We start from the raw sequence: 15,514 nt of genomic DNA, 5'->3' as shown, positions 1-15,514 counted from the left end.
AGGCACAGAAACACACACGCACAACACAGAGAAATAAGGGAAAGAAAGTACCGGGACTCATCCTGCTGCTGCTGCAAACCCAAAGATAGCAGACGAAGAGGGGGTTTGGCTCCTACCCCAAGGTAAAGCCCTGCCCCCTTTACCTTCCCGACACCTCCTCCGAGGAAGAGAAGGAGAGAGAGCGGAGGGGGCCAAAGTGGAGAAAAGCAGGTCTTCTGCGGCTGGCATTTGGAGTACAGGGAGCCAGGAAGTGAAGGATGGTTGTGGTTACCCGAGCTGGCTGCAGGGCAGCTCTCTTCCTCTGGATTTTCATCAGCATTAGCTGCAGAGCCAGGACTGCTCTGCCTGCATCTCGTAAGTACCCTTTTGTAAGAAACATGCACAATTTCAGCTCTGAATTAAGCCAGAGGGAAATTCCCACAACTATGTGAGGTTGATTATTTTTACTTTGCTGATACTGTGTTTGTGTTTGATTTTTCTTTGTATGCGTATGTGTGCACTAAGGTCTGATACTGCTTGCAGTGCTCCTCATCAGATCTTCCTTGGTGATTTCAATGGTAGCTGGTGTGGAAAGTTGAAAGGTACCTTCTCTGTGATATAATCTTGGTTCTGTTATGGAGTCAGAGAGGGAAAGGAATCAGAAGCTGTTCAAAGTTCAGAGCTAGTTTTTGTTTGCCTGGTCGGTTTGCTTGGTTTTGGTTTTTCCTACCTTCCTCAGGAAGGATGCAGTTTTCCATTTGGAATGTACTTCACTTCCACAGTTTTGTGAAGGAAAAGAGGAGGTGCGAGCAGTTTCCATAACTAGTGTTTTATCGAGGAGCAGCAAGAAAATTCTGTCTCATTTGAAGAGGAAAGAATGACTGTGGGTTGATGAGAGGGAACTGAGCCAGGACAGCTTTTCTTGAGAGTGAAGTTTTGCTGCCCATAATAGAATGAGCAAAGGTATTTTAGAGGAGACCATCAGTTTCCCTCCCAGCGAGGCAGAAGTAGAGAAATGATCAAGCATGTGCTGAAATGCTGAACTTCAGACAAGAGGAGTGTAGAACACCTGTACAGAATCCAATTCTGCTATCAGTATAAAAATGACAGAATATTCATTGATATTAGTGGATATTAGATCAAATCTTTAACATTGCACTGAACGGTAGTTTTGAGCAAAACATTTTGCAAGCAGATGTCAGTATTAAGTATTTAGTTGTTTCTCTTCAGACCATGTAAAACACCTGCTAATTGCCAAGTATTTTTGAAATGCATAGTGAAATGAAACAGTTCATTTTTATAGTATCATCATCATACTGCTAGCTTGATCGGCTGTTTATAGAGGAAGGAAGTGTCCTGAAATGTTATGGATAGATGTGCTGGGATTGTATACATGTGAATGGAGCTTGATTCTACCGACCAAGCAGGGAATTGCCATAGAATGTAATGTATATACTGCATAGAGATCTATGTAAATCACTCTATTTATTTATTTAATTGTTTCCTTGGGGGCAGGAATGAACAATGTGATGATTAGGGAATTGAACACTGCTATGTTTTCTTCGTGGGTTTCTATCTGTTATCATCTAATACTTATTCAAAAACAAGTGTTATTCCAGGATTTATTTGCACTTGTATATTTGTTTGTGTGTCAACAAATATGCACAGCAATGTCTTCAAATCTAGTTCTCAGAGGCTGTAGGACATTCAGTTGTTTTCCTACCTTTGAATTAGGAGAAGTATTGATCCTGAGGTTTACTTCTTCGTTTTGACCAGACATATTATTTTTCTTAGGAATATTATTTCTTCATGGTCATCTCTCAGGCTCTGCATAACAGGAATATATGGGGGTGAGGATTAATGATTTAGGTTGTCAGAAATATGTTCTTTGAAAACAAAGTACCTGCTTTTCTCTAACAGGGTCTTGGAGCTTTTTGTTCCTTTTTGTCACTCAGCAACTAATTGCTGTACTTTAACTTGAAAATTACCTACAGTGGGTTATCTGATTTCCCAACAAACAAATCTTTAACTTTTGTGAGAAGTTTGTTGAGAAGTTAATGGTTGCAGTAACATCACTATAACCAGAAATTCCAGGAATAGAGGATATATATAACCTTAATTGCAATTATCAATTTACAATTCAAAGATTTCTTTATGTTAATTCACCTTCCATGAGCTTATACATTATACTGCTTATGGAGCGAGTGGCATTTAATTTTATTTCTGACTCACTTCTGAAAGTGAAATGGAACTAGATTTGTTTACTGGAAACATAAATATAGCTAGAAGTACATGTCAGCCTTAAATTTACAAAAGGATTGCTCACGTTGCAGTACATGCTGAAAGTCCTTGTAAAGGCTTACAGGTGCTTGGGAAGTGGTACCACAGTGGGAACTCCAGTGCTGTGTCACAGTGTTTTGGTGCACCACTTTGCTGGTTATTCTGTTGCATGCTTTGCTATGCAAAGTAGTCACTGTACTGTATTTTGTCACAGTGCTCTATTTTCTAGGTTTGTTTGCAACTTTGTATGCAATTGATTGTGAATGGGATTGGAGAATTTTGTTCTCTGTTGGCAAGATGATGTACCTAGTCATCATATTTTTTTTCTTTTTTTCCCTTTTTTTCCCTCTTTTTTTCCTTCTGTCAATTTTGAACCTCATACTGGGAATACTTCTGAAAGAATTAAAACCCATATGAAATGCAACTTTGATGCAAAAATTATTTCCAAACACTATTTCATTTTCTCTTCCATTGTTACTTTATATTTTGGCTTTGAAGTAATTAACAACATCATATTTATTCTTTGCAGCAGTTTTTAGGAAGTATGCAAGTCTCACGGTGTACAGTGAATTACAAATCCCTAAATATGAGCTTGCTATTCAGTATTTTCTTACAATCTGCTTGTGCTGGCATAGAAAAATATACTGTTTTCAGAAAGAATATAATTGGACATTGCTTTTGTGAATATACTGTATCTAAAATGTTTCTTTACATTGCAAAGTAAATCCATCTCTGTCGTTAAAATGGAATCTCTTAGTAATACTGATTCAGAAGTGATCATGTTGAAAGCTTTTAATCTCATTCAGTTTTATCTCAAGATGAAGTGGGTGTTGAAAGCCTATCCTGTGGTATAATAAACATACGCTGTAATACAATATCACACACATTAATGCTCAGATCTTACTGTCAGTTCTATTCACAGTCATGTTCTCACACCCTGGCAATAAATTCTGCATATTCCTGCAATTTTTCAATTTTTTTTTTTTTTTTAATAAGCGTGGAGGAATGAAAACACCCTTCTGGAATCAAGGATAATGAACAGCTCAACCAGGAGAGGTCATCACAAGATAAAAAGTAACACGGAAAATACAAATTTAGTGCTTTATAGTCTTTTATAGGGCTAAGATGGAATGATAAGAATATGAATATGGGTAGACTAACTCTGATTTGTATTCCTATAAAAAACCCAAACACACAAAGCAGCAACCTTGTTACTTAAAAAGAATGTTAAAGGTATTAATTATAGGATCATCTCTGTGAAAGGAATTCATTTTGCAAGTAATTATCTTTCACAGCTAAGGATTTTTAGTTTTTTCATCATGTCTTTTTTTATGCAATGCAAACCTGATCAGTACAGAGCTATTAAAACTTCTGGTTCTGATACTTGTCTTACGTTTGTCTTAGGTCACATAGCATTGCTCAAGTTGAAGTTTGAACCCATTTTGCAAGACTTGGTGCAGAAATCAAATGAGTGGCATGTATAGTAAATCATTAAGCTATGTAACAGAAAAAATATACATCTTTTAACTTTGACTGCATGGCACCCAGATTTTCCTGGGAAAAGCACTGAAAAGGAGTAATGTCCCATTTGAAAGAGCAAGGCATTGTCCAAGAAGATCATTTTTAAGAGACCAGGTTGGATTGAGCTCTGAGCAACCTGGTCTGGTGAAAGGTGTATGCCTATGTTAGGCATATGAGATGTCATATATTCTGTTAGATTCACATTTGGGGAATAATTCTCTTCCAGATAATGTCTCAGACATAATGATATTTTCGTAATTACTTTCTTTTTTTTTTAATGTAATAACCAATTAACATTTCTTAGTTTAGGTCCTGTTGTCTTGAGGTTAACTCAGAGGTCCCACAGAATTTAGTTTCAAGTATACCAAACCATTTTCATGTACATTTAACATTTAATCATTTTTCTTATCTTTGGGGTGAAAGCATTTAAAAAATTTTAATCTGAGGGCCTAGCTTTCTTTTAAGTTCATGGAATTTAATAACATTAAACATATGCTTTCTCTTTTGTTCTTCTAGAACACTTTAGCTATAAATTAGAAAAAAATTACATCCATTATTGTATAATTTTATTAATATTTAGGGCTATGCATCACTGTATAATAAAATTCACATTCAACAGACAAGTGACAGTTTTAACAACATTGCACTGAGTTACTGAGTTACTGTTATTATTTAACAACATTGCATTGAGTTACTCATCATGACTCTAAATAAATTGGCTTTTTCTTGAGCAATATGTTAACTTATATGTGAATGAATATTGTAAATAGTCTGCTGTGATTTCAAAATTGGTGACAGCAGCTAGAGCCTGTGTCAGTGCTGAAAATCCAAAGTTTCAAAGAGTCTTTAACTTCTCTGTATTCAACATTGCACAAAACCTGATTGCAGGAATTATCTAGACATTGGATTGATTGTAAATGTCATTGAACTACTGTTTTAAAAACTGGATTTTGCTTGGGCTGTTTTTGCTTTGCTTGTGTCTTTAGATTTTGTTGTTGTTGTTTTGTTTTTTTAATTCTGGCGCAATAATATGAAATAAGGCATAAAAAGTTATTTAATAAGTAGTCCAGTCTAAACGAAAGTTTGAAGATGAAGTTAAAGACTATGAATTGAAAACTTTTTTTCTGAATATTGATTGTTTCTTTTGCAAGGAGATGAGAAATATCTTTTTATTTTCTCTTTTAATTTTTCTTTTTTTACTCAGGTACTTTTAACACAGGACACTATTTCAGTTGTGTCAGTTGTGATAGGAAATTATTTATATATAATCCATTAGACATAAGACTATACCTCTTCTTGAATAACTCACATTACAATGGATCTGTTACAGACAGTAGACTTTCCTATAGAAGTTCATCAGGACTTTTTACTTGGATCTCTAAGTCTTTAAAATTGTCAGATATCATGTTTATGGTTTAGTATTTATCACAATATTTATTTTTAATATTTATTATCACAATATTTAGTTTTTAAGACTATAATACTTTTAATGTTTGGAACAGTAACAAACTATGCACAAACCATGGGGGACTTTCTGCATTTTCTTTTTCTAGATTTTCAAAAGCTGAGTCTCACTCAGCTTTTGACTTATAGGTCAAAAAAAGATAACTGGTTAAATTTTGAGGTGTTCCCCTGCCCTTGTCTATGTCCTGAATAGCTGTCATGCTCATCTTACAAAATTGCAATGTGTTCCAGTCAACTAGGAAACTTCAACTAGGAAACTTCAACTAGGAAATGTTAGAGAAGCAACATGAGTGTTCTCCATCAGATGAAATGATGAATGCCTTTGCAAATTTATTAGTCTTGAAATTTTAAAATAAGTTAAAATTATAGCGTTATTTCCAAAATTCGCATGGAGATGAGATCCTTCTTTAAAAGATCAGGAAGACCTGTAGAATAAAGAGAGCAGTCCATTAGCTTGTGCCTTCTATCTAGCACTGAAGAAAATGGAAGTTCTGCCACACATTTTCAGAACGGTGTGATTATGTTTTTTGTCAGTGAATTCATGATTCAGTCCAATGGTATGTGATACTAGAAATGATTAAAAAGGTTCTTCAGATTTCAGCCTTTGAACTAACATTGATTTTATCTGTATTGCACTTCATCAATCCAGCTACTTCATTGGTATTGCATAGGTAGATAATCCGAGACCACCAGCTAATTGCAGAACATGTTAAATCTCTTAAGTTTGGTGATGTAGAAAATTGCAGTAATCAGTAATCAATTCTTTTGAGCCACTTGCAGTTCCAACTGTGAAGACATCATAGATATTATAAGACAATTCTCAAGTCTTATGCTTAACACTTAAAAAGAACTTGGGCACTTGGTTTTGATAGCTCTGCAATTTTAAAAGAGCTTTACAAAGCTGAGACCTTTCCTACCTCAGAAATTGTCTCAGTATTCATTCACTGAAGTAGTAGACAGCCTTTTCTGATTGGGTCTTTAAGGCTGAACAGCAGATAATTCAGAGCAGAAAAGGATATTGACATTCACATTTACCTCTTTCCTCTGCCTAAAAAAGGCTAGAGATTTTTTGACTTTACAATCTCCTGGTGGAGAGATGGTTCTTTCAGACATTTAACTTAAACAAAGGGTCATGCTAAGTCCATTGAGGGATGGGCAAACTTATTTACACTTACAGTTCATTATTTGATATTAATATTTATCACCATTTGAAATATTTATCAAATATTTTATTTTAAGCCGTGTATGCACTCCAAAATATGTTTTAAATAAATAAATGACTAAAATCGACTCAGCTAGGGACTTTGTAGCCAGTTTTGCATTTGTATTGGTAAAAGCTCAAGTTGGGTTACAAATTTCAAAATGTAAATAAAATAAGCAGCAAAAAATATTTTCTAGAAGCCAGACAGCATTTGAACTGCTCTAGCCAAAGGATTTTCTGTCCCACAGACAAATGTGATGTTTTAGAATGAACATTTATTTATTATTTGTATCTAGTGTATTTAAGTCCCAGCTTAAAGGGAAAGTATTTTTTTCTTGCAGAAATTTAATGACTGTCTAAATAGAACATAAACATTCTGTTTGATTTTGTAAAACTGATATAGCATCCCCTAAATATTGACAAAAATGTTTCTTATTGATTGCTTAATCATCTTATGTACTTAACCTTGCATTTACTGTGAACCCAGTGAAAACTTGGAATTTATAGGGAGGTAATACAGAAGATATAAGATGAGGAGACTGCAAGGGTCCATTTCCATAAGGGGAAGCAGAAGGTCTGTGATGGAAGTTTTGCCAGAGAAGAAAAGGAAGAATTATTGTCAAAGGGCCTAATGCAATGGGATAAAACACAGCAGGAAAGGCAGCCTCAATATATTTAATGTTTTCATGTTTTACATACTGGTTTTAAGTATCATTGGTATTAAGTTCTTGGAACACATTTTGAAGCGCAATTAAGTTGGGATGTGCTTTTACTCATTTTGTGGAAATAGAAGGAATACTGTGGTTTGGGAAAAGCAAAAAGAAAAACCAAAAAAACCCACCCTAGAATAGCAAACCAACAGAGAGGGAAAAAAAAAAATTACATCCTGTTGACTCAGGTTTCAAACACAGCTATCTTCCTAAGATCTTTAGACTCTGCCCACATTTTCTCTGAAACATAGGAAGAAACATATTTTTCTCTGAATACAGATAAAAATTAAAAAAATAGGAAAAAAAAGTTAATTAATTTTAAAACACAATCAGAGATTAAAACTAGTGGCATCCACCATTGTTCTGGGCTATGGGGAAAAAAGGGAGAGGGATGTGCTGAAGAGAGACTGAGGTTGTCTCCCACACAATATTTATATTTCTGCTGAAGAATGGAGTCACAGGGAGTAGTTTGCCCAGTCCACAGCATTAGCATTGCATTCAGAAAAGAGGGAGGTTCTGTGAAAAACAGTCAAAAGCATATCCTCTACAGGGCGGACTCTCCTGGATACATGCTCCCAAGCTTTAGCAAGCTGTACTCTCTAATGTTCTTTCCTTTGGTTTTACATCCAAAAAATTATGCTAGTGGGCATACTGTCAGTTATATGATGAATGTCCTACCTGCTTCTTCCCTGGTACAGCCAAGCTGTCAGAAATGATAGCAGAATTCCCTCTAGATAAGGTATCCATTACTGTTCCAACCTTTTTCCAAAAAATGCACCCACCAGATCACACACCTGTTTGCTTCTACTCCCAATTTATTTGCCATTTTTCACTTCCCTCCTTTCTGATTTTATTAATCATCTTACTTCCTGCCCTCTGCCGTTTCCCTACCCTTTCCTCCAGCAATAAACTGACTCCACTGGCTTCTCTTTGATTCTCACTGTACTGAGTAATTTGGTGAGCCTGAAACTAAGGGAGATTGTCTTCATTGATTCCTGATTAATTCATCTGTTTGTGAAAGCTAGGTACAGAGGTAATAACTCAATTGAAATTCCTTCACTGCTTAATTGCTGTGCCATAATCTTGGCCTGTTAAATCAGATAATCAGATATTACAAATGAAGTTAGGATTTATTTTTTCAAAACACAATTATTAGAATATAATTATAAAGAATGTTTTATTAACCCTGTTTATAATTATTCATGAAATGCAATTTTAGACTTTAGGTTAGTACAGTGCATAGGTTTTATTCATATGGAAAAAATTGTGTTGGAGGAATTCTGTGAGTGAATTATGCTTCCAAATCTACATATTCATAACTTGTGAAGCCAGAAATTATCCAGCCAAGCTACAGTGATATGGTAGATTGTATTACTACTTCTTTCTGCTTTACAGATCATAGAATTAATGAACCAGGGAATGGTTTGGGTTGGAAGAGACCTTTAAAGGTCATCTAGTCCAACCCCACCCCACAGGCAGGGACACATTTCACCAAACCAGATTCCTCAATGCCCTGTCCAGCTCGACCCTAAACACTTCCAGTGATGGGATATTTGCAGCTTCTCTGGGCAGTCTATTCCAGAATTCATTCCTTTTGTGCAATCTAAATCTGCCCTCTTTACTTTAAAAATGTTCCTCTCATACTATCAGTATGTGTTCTGGGAAAAAGTATTTCTTTATATTTCTTGTATATATATTTCTCTTGTATATATATTTCCCTTTTAGTATGAAAAGGTCTGCCTAGAGCCTTTTTTTCCTAAGATAAACCATGCCAGCTCTCACAGCTTCTCTTTATGAAAGGGAGAAGTCCTCTGACCATTTCCACTATTTCTACAATTTCCCTCATGTAAACAAGCTCCAACATGTCAATGACTTTCTTCTGCTGGGGGCTCCAGAGCTGGATTCAGTGCTCCATATCAGGTCTAAGGACAGCAGAGGGGCAGTGTGACCCCGCCATGACCTGATTGCCATGCTGCTTTTCATGCATTCTGGGATCCTACTGGCTTTCTGGGCTGCAAGTGCAGATTACTGGCTCACACATAAGTTTTCATCTGCCATTGTCCTCAAGCCCTTCCTTGCTCTCAATCCGTTCATCCCCCAGTTTGTATTGCTGCTGGGGATTATTCCAACCTAGGTGATGGACCCTAGACTTGGATTTGTTAAATTTCATGAGGTCCACATGGGACCACTCCTCAAGCTGTCCACCTTTCTCTGAATGGTATCCTTTCTGTTTTTATATCAACAGCACCACTCAACAAATTTGCTATATAATATAATATTTTCTGACCAGTTCTGTCCTGGTCCTTACTATTGTTTCAAATCAGAAGAAAAAATTCATTTGGATTTTAGGGATTCTCTGAATTCTTAATTTATCAACTTGCTATATAACTAAGGCCAGTGTCATAGAAATGCCCCTCCCAGTCTCCACTGACATATTTTTCTATATTTATGGAGAAGAGTTAGTTCAGAATTCTTGATGTCATAGAGAATATTTATATTCTGAATTTGAAAATCAATTCTCTTCTATTGTTGAAGATTTACCTTTTATGAAATATCAGTAAAACCATTATGTCCATTGTGAAGAGTGTTCAGAGATAAGAGTTGATTTTATTTTTCTCCTCACTGGGAAAGGACGTTGCTTCTGGTTTTATATTAAATCTGAAACGGGGTATCTTAAACTGTTATTACCTCACTAGGTAATAACTACTGTTATTACTTCACTAGGAAGTATTTTTTCTTATTTTTACGTTTGTTGAGTCCTGAAAAATATAATTGCAGACAGTGAGGACCAGGGAAATAAATTTTGATATGCTGAAACAGGGACACTCATGTTACAGGCCTACTACAAATCCAGACATACCAAGAACCAGTTTAATGAGTGAGAATTCTGACCTCAAAGTTATAACCTAAAAGTTTTCTTCAAATCTTCTGACTAAGTCTAAAAAATGAAAGATGGAACCAAACTATAAAAATCTTGAGATAGAAGTAAGTACTGAAACTTTGGACATGACTCATATTCAAAATTCAGTGGAGTGAGATAAATCTTTCTAGATCAGTAATGTCCCTGCATATATTCCTCAAACTCTATATCAGGATCTATTTGGCAATTTTTTTTACTGAGGAGGGTGCACATGCAGTGTCCCTTTGGATTGCTCTAGGTTCTCTGTATCATATACCCTGTAGTGTGTTGATCTAGGAATGCATCCCCCAAAATGTTGTAAGATGGCATGTTTTCAAGTAAGAAGTTACATGAAAAGTGCATGAGTAGCAGAATAAAAGGAGATAAATGTAAAACAAAGAAAAATAAGATTGAATTATACAACAGAACTATAAACAAAATTGTATCAATTTTGAGAAGCCACAACAAATATTTCAAGTCTAATTGTAAGAGTGAAAAGAATTTATTGGCATTTGTCTCATTTAGACAGAGACATACAGATTAGCAGAGTACTAAGAATTTCTCAGAGAATTTTTGGTGCAATTTGAGAGGTATGATTGGCATTTCATTGTTATACATACATTTAAGACAATACTCTCCTTCCCAAGAAGAAAAATATTATTTACAAGTATAACCTGTTATCTGTACTTATAAATAAGTGTATTCCTTGCTTTGTTTTAATAACTCTGATTACAGAAAGAAATGAACATGCTATGAAGAATCTCAGAGTAATTCAGAATATAAAGATCTAAATACTTCTAATAACATGCAAACTTTATATATACCAAAGAAAAATTGTTCTGGTGTCAGTTTTAGTGAGAAATATAGACAGTTTTCAGCACTGTTGTTTATTGCCTAAAACATTTTTATTTTCTTGCCTTCCATTTTCCTTCTGCCCCAGGCAGACATTTCAACTAATTCAAATAAAAATACTTATGTGATATTCCAGAAGATCTTATCTTTTGATTTTGGCAGAAGAGCAAGAGGGAAAAAACAGACACCTTTCTGTATATTCCTGCAGGCAAATCCATACTAATATCTGAGGCTGATCCATCAAGAGTTGAAATACATTAATAGATCCTGAGGGCTGTTTTATGATAGAAGGGATGTGGAGACCATAAGGGAAAGAATCAGGACTTCCCTCTGTAAAATATTCAGCTCCTCAAAAATTCTTTGGAGAGTGTGAGAGAAGACAGATAACCTGGAGACCTGGAGCTGGTGAAGTTCCCTAGTTCCCTGCAGGTTTTGTTGTACATTGCATTTTTTTTTTGTAGATATAAATAGAATAAATATTCAAACCATTTGTAAGAATTAGCCTCAAATGTACATCTGACTGTGTGTTATCTATGCTTTTAATAAGAGTGGTGTGCATAAAACAGTGTTTATAACACAACTGATAGCAGTAAAATTTTTCAGTGCTAAATTGTTTTTAGCAACAGTAATATTTTCATAAACCATTTTGAAATAATCCAGCTGCATTCTATACAGCAAGATATCCCTTAGATTTCTAAACAGCATTTATGAAATCTGGCTAGCAGAAGGCACCACAAATACTTCCAAAGAAGGAACCTGATTCAACTGCAGAATTGCTCTTCAAATACAAGCTTTGCATTGTTCTGGATTTGTTTAAATTGAATTTAATAGACATAATCAACCAGTCTGCTAAATGGACTTCATACTTAAAGCCTGATTTTCTGGGAATAATAACTCCTCAGCTAGTATAATTTCTGTGACTCGAATAATTTTATGGCTGAAAGAATAAGGGACCTTACTTACTCTGATAGACTTAGTGAGGATGGGAAAAAAAGATAACATGAAAATAATAGACCTTGACTTCTAGGAACACAATAATAAACACACATCAAAAACCTTACTAAAGGTTGTTTTAAAGTTTATTGACTTCTGTGAAATCTTCCTAAACAATTATTACTGTTTTTTAATTATTTTAGTTGCTTAAGTTTATTTCTAGAGAGGATGAGCCCTTCAGAAACTAATTCTTAAGGATTTTGAGTTCTAAAAGGTTACATTCTATTAAATTCAGAGATACAGATACTAATTTATCTATTTGGTACTGAGCACTGAATTTTATAATACATAAAACCTGTCCATTAAAAATGGCAGCAGATTGGGCCATGAAAGAAGTACAGAGAAGGTACACAGAAGGCAGAACTGTCAGTTATTTTTAGGGGTTTTTTGACTGGTAATTGTGACTTTTCAGCTGACATCAGATAATTTAATAAAATTTTGGAGCTTAAAATAATAGAATAGTATCCAATTAAATTATTTTTTTAGGAATTTAATCTGTAAAGGATGAATAGTTTAGAGTATGATAATCTTGTATCAGAATATCTCTGAGTCTTTGAGAGCAAACTATCACACATATGTAGATAACTTGAAATCCTAGCCATTATCATTTTTCCAGAAATACTATAAATTAATTACCCTCTAGTGATCATTAAAGCATCTGCACTTCCAGTCCATAAGATCAGGAGAGTAATATACATCTAACATTATTTTTAATAGTTATTAATACACGTTCAGCTAAAGACATTTCTGTCATTGATCTGAAAGTCTGAACTACTCATGTTTTGCAATGGATTGCCTGTCAATATATTTTTAATTTAAAATAATGTTACACTTGACAGAATCTCCAGAGATTTCTTGAAAGTGTTGCAACTTGCAACATGTTCAAGGGATGATTTATGTCCATTTTGGTCACACTGAAAGTCTGGTTTCCAGATAAGGCTGGTAAGAGGTAAATCCTGCATGGTGGAATAAGTCATGCCAATGTCCTTCCTTACATAATCACTAAGCTGTGAATATTCCCCTTCGAGTTTAGACTGGAACATTGAGATATAGGATGATAGTATTCATCTTGGTTGATGGATCATGATTGATTCAATTACACTGAGAGACAACTGTAGCATCTCAGAAGATGTCAAAGACTCATAAAATTTCCCAAGATCTGTATTACATCATCCAGTGTGAAACTCCCTGCCTGAGGGGTACCTAGTCATTCCCACCTGAACCTGAGTCACTATAAAAGCAAGAGATTTTGCATTCTGTGGATTCTTTCCCCCTGCCACTTGTGGAGGGAGTCACTCTCTTTCCCCCTGCACCCTTGTCATTCTCCTCACATTTACTGCTAAATAAAATCTGTGCTATTGCCTTTGGCATATGGTCTTGTTTGCACCTTAATTTGGGAAGAGGCATCTAATAATTTTAATAATCACCAGATATACTGTTACATGAGAAATAGATTGCACATCCATATGTAAAATATTACTGTACTTTATGCCAAGTTTTATGTTTCATATACTAAATGACTAACGTGCTATAAGCATCTTTGTTACGTATAATTTCTGAAAAATCTCTTATATTTCCAAAATTTCAGTCTGTTTTAAAAAGCAAAATGTTGGAGACTATCTTGGCAAGGAGATATATCAGCACAACATGGCAGCTGAAGCCCCAGAGCTTCAGTGCTGTGCAGTGTTGAGGAGGCAGCTCTGGATTGGTGTATATGGAGTAATAAAAGTCCACTTGGAATCCACACCTGAAATGTCCACAGGACAGTGGAAAAGGAATCTAGAAATCAGTTTAAAAATAGGATAAAATTTATTAGGGCCACTTTTACCTTGAAGTGAATACGTTTCATAGGGACCCAGCTTGACAATATGAGTAACAGATTGTTGCTGGATTTTATTACTGATCATAAGATCAGTAGAGACTTCAGAGATATACCTAACTGATTGCTGACATTCATTTGCATACAGAAATAGACATGAACCTTCCACTTCTCAACTGCACATCCAGGTCCACTGGGTGACTTTACTAGTTTTGTTGTTAATTCAATTTCTGGGAGCAAGGGAACAGTTCATGAGAGCTGCAGTTTGAATAATCAGGCATAATATTCTTCAGTCCCATCACAAGAAGCTGCCCATTTCTTCTTGAGGTTCCTTCTTGGATCTAGCTGCAGTGGGGCAGCTGATGTTTTCTAGAAGTGCAAAGATTTGTTCTGTGCAAGTGCAAAGGTTAATGCCTTAAAGACCTTGTTGCAAAGAACTGGTGTAAGTGGTTTGTTGTACTACTTAATTAGTGGCTTGCTTTTATTTTCTTCTGCCTTTACTTAGAGTTAGGATTAAAACAAAAGACAGATTTTTTCGTGTTTGGGCTCAGTTGTTCATTAAATCCTATCTATAGTACAGAGAGTTCTTGCAGCACTTTTAGCTACTAGCTAAAACTGAGCAAAATGAAGGTGAATCTAGCTAGTTACAAGGGTTTTTTAAAGCTAAACAGTCTAATAAAAGCTAACACCTATATTATTTATCCTTTAGACCCAGTAACCAAACCTTTGTGACCCACAGTGCAGCACTAACTATCCAACCAAAAACTACAACCTGAAATAATAATAAGGAAGAAGGAATAGAAAAGGAGGGACATGCCTAAGAACTTCCATCTTTTCCCATACTTATTACTATATTTTAAAACCCTAATTTCAAAACTGTTCACTATGTGAAATTGCACACTTTTATTCTAACTACACACCCATGATTTTAACTCCATTACTCGAATTTGGAAACCTTCTCCAAGGCTTCAAGTCAAAAGTAGTGTTCCCTTGGGGGTCAGAGTCAGAAAGTACACAAAGTTCAAAACCGCCGGGCTTCTGGGTTCCAACAAATTGGGAATTTTTAAGCTGTTTGTTAAGAGCTTTAGGACAGACCCCTTTTCCAGGGGTGATTATAGGATGGAAGAAATGTTTCAGTGAGAGTTTTGGAAGGGAATTGGCCAGGTGACACTGACTGAGAAGGAAGTAACAAACACACAGGAGGAATTTTTATCTCCCTTCATAAAGGTCAGAGCTGATGCACCAATTGGTCAGAACCCGAAGGATGGACTCATTTGTTCATGGACTGGATATATATGCATTGACTGATACAAAGAAGGAAATTGTTAACGGTAAGGAAATCAGGCATTTGGGAAAACAGGTCAGTTAACTTCACCCACCTCCTTTAGGCTACCAACTGTTGCATGTGGCGTTTCCTGAAGACATCCTAATAAACCAGAGTTAAATAACCATAAACAGAAGTAAATTTAATTACCTAAATTAAAAATGCCTTCTCAGGTATGGTCTTACTTTGATGCACAGTAAATAAAATTGCCTATTCCCATATTTTTAGCATTCATGGGGGGTGGTTTAACGCCAGACTGAGGCTGAACTGAGAGGGTTGGGGATTTAAACCATGACTATCTGAGTTTTTGCTGCACAAACTAATGAAGGTGTCACCAAATAAATACCCATGTTTGTATCTTAGCTGTTTTTGTACTGCATGTGTGGGCTGTTAAAGCCTCAAGCCATCTTGGAGTACCAGCATGTCAAAGTCATAGTTTTGGGTGGGTTTTTTTTCTTTTTTTTTTTTTTAA

At 35.5% G+C, this 15,514-nt stretch overlaps 1 protein-coding gene across 1 annotated transcript in view; it reads left to right on the top strand.

The window, feature by feature from the left end:
• Positions 1-257: 257 nt before the first annotated feature.
• Positions 258-15,514, top strand: part of CNTNAP2 (contactin associated protein 2) — a 1,050,597-nt gene continuing 1,035,340 nt past the window's right edge. Inside the window, exon 1 of the mRNA XM_062510213.1 lies at positions 258-354. Coding sequence (XP_062366197.1) covers positions 258-354 — 97 coding nt within the window. The remainder of the gene's footprint in view (positions 355-15,514) is intronic.

This window comes from Cinclus cinclus, chromosome 1 (assembly GCF_963662255.1).
Source record: "Cinclus cinclus chromosome 1, bCinCin1.1, whole genome shotgun sequence".
NCBI lineage: Eukaryota > Metazoa > Chordata > Aves > Passeriformes > Cinclidae > Cinclus > Cinclus cinclus.
This window is presented reverse-complemented; position numbering and strand designations above follow the sequence as displayed.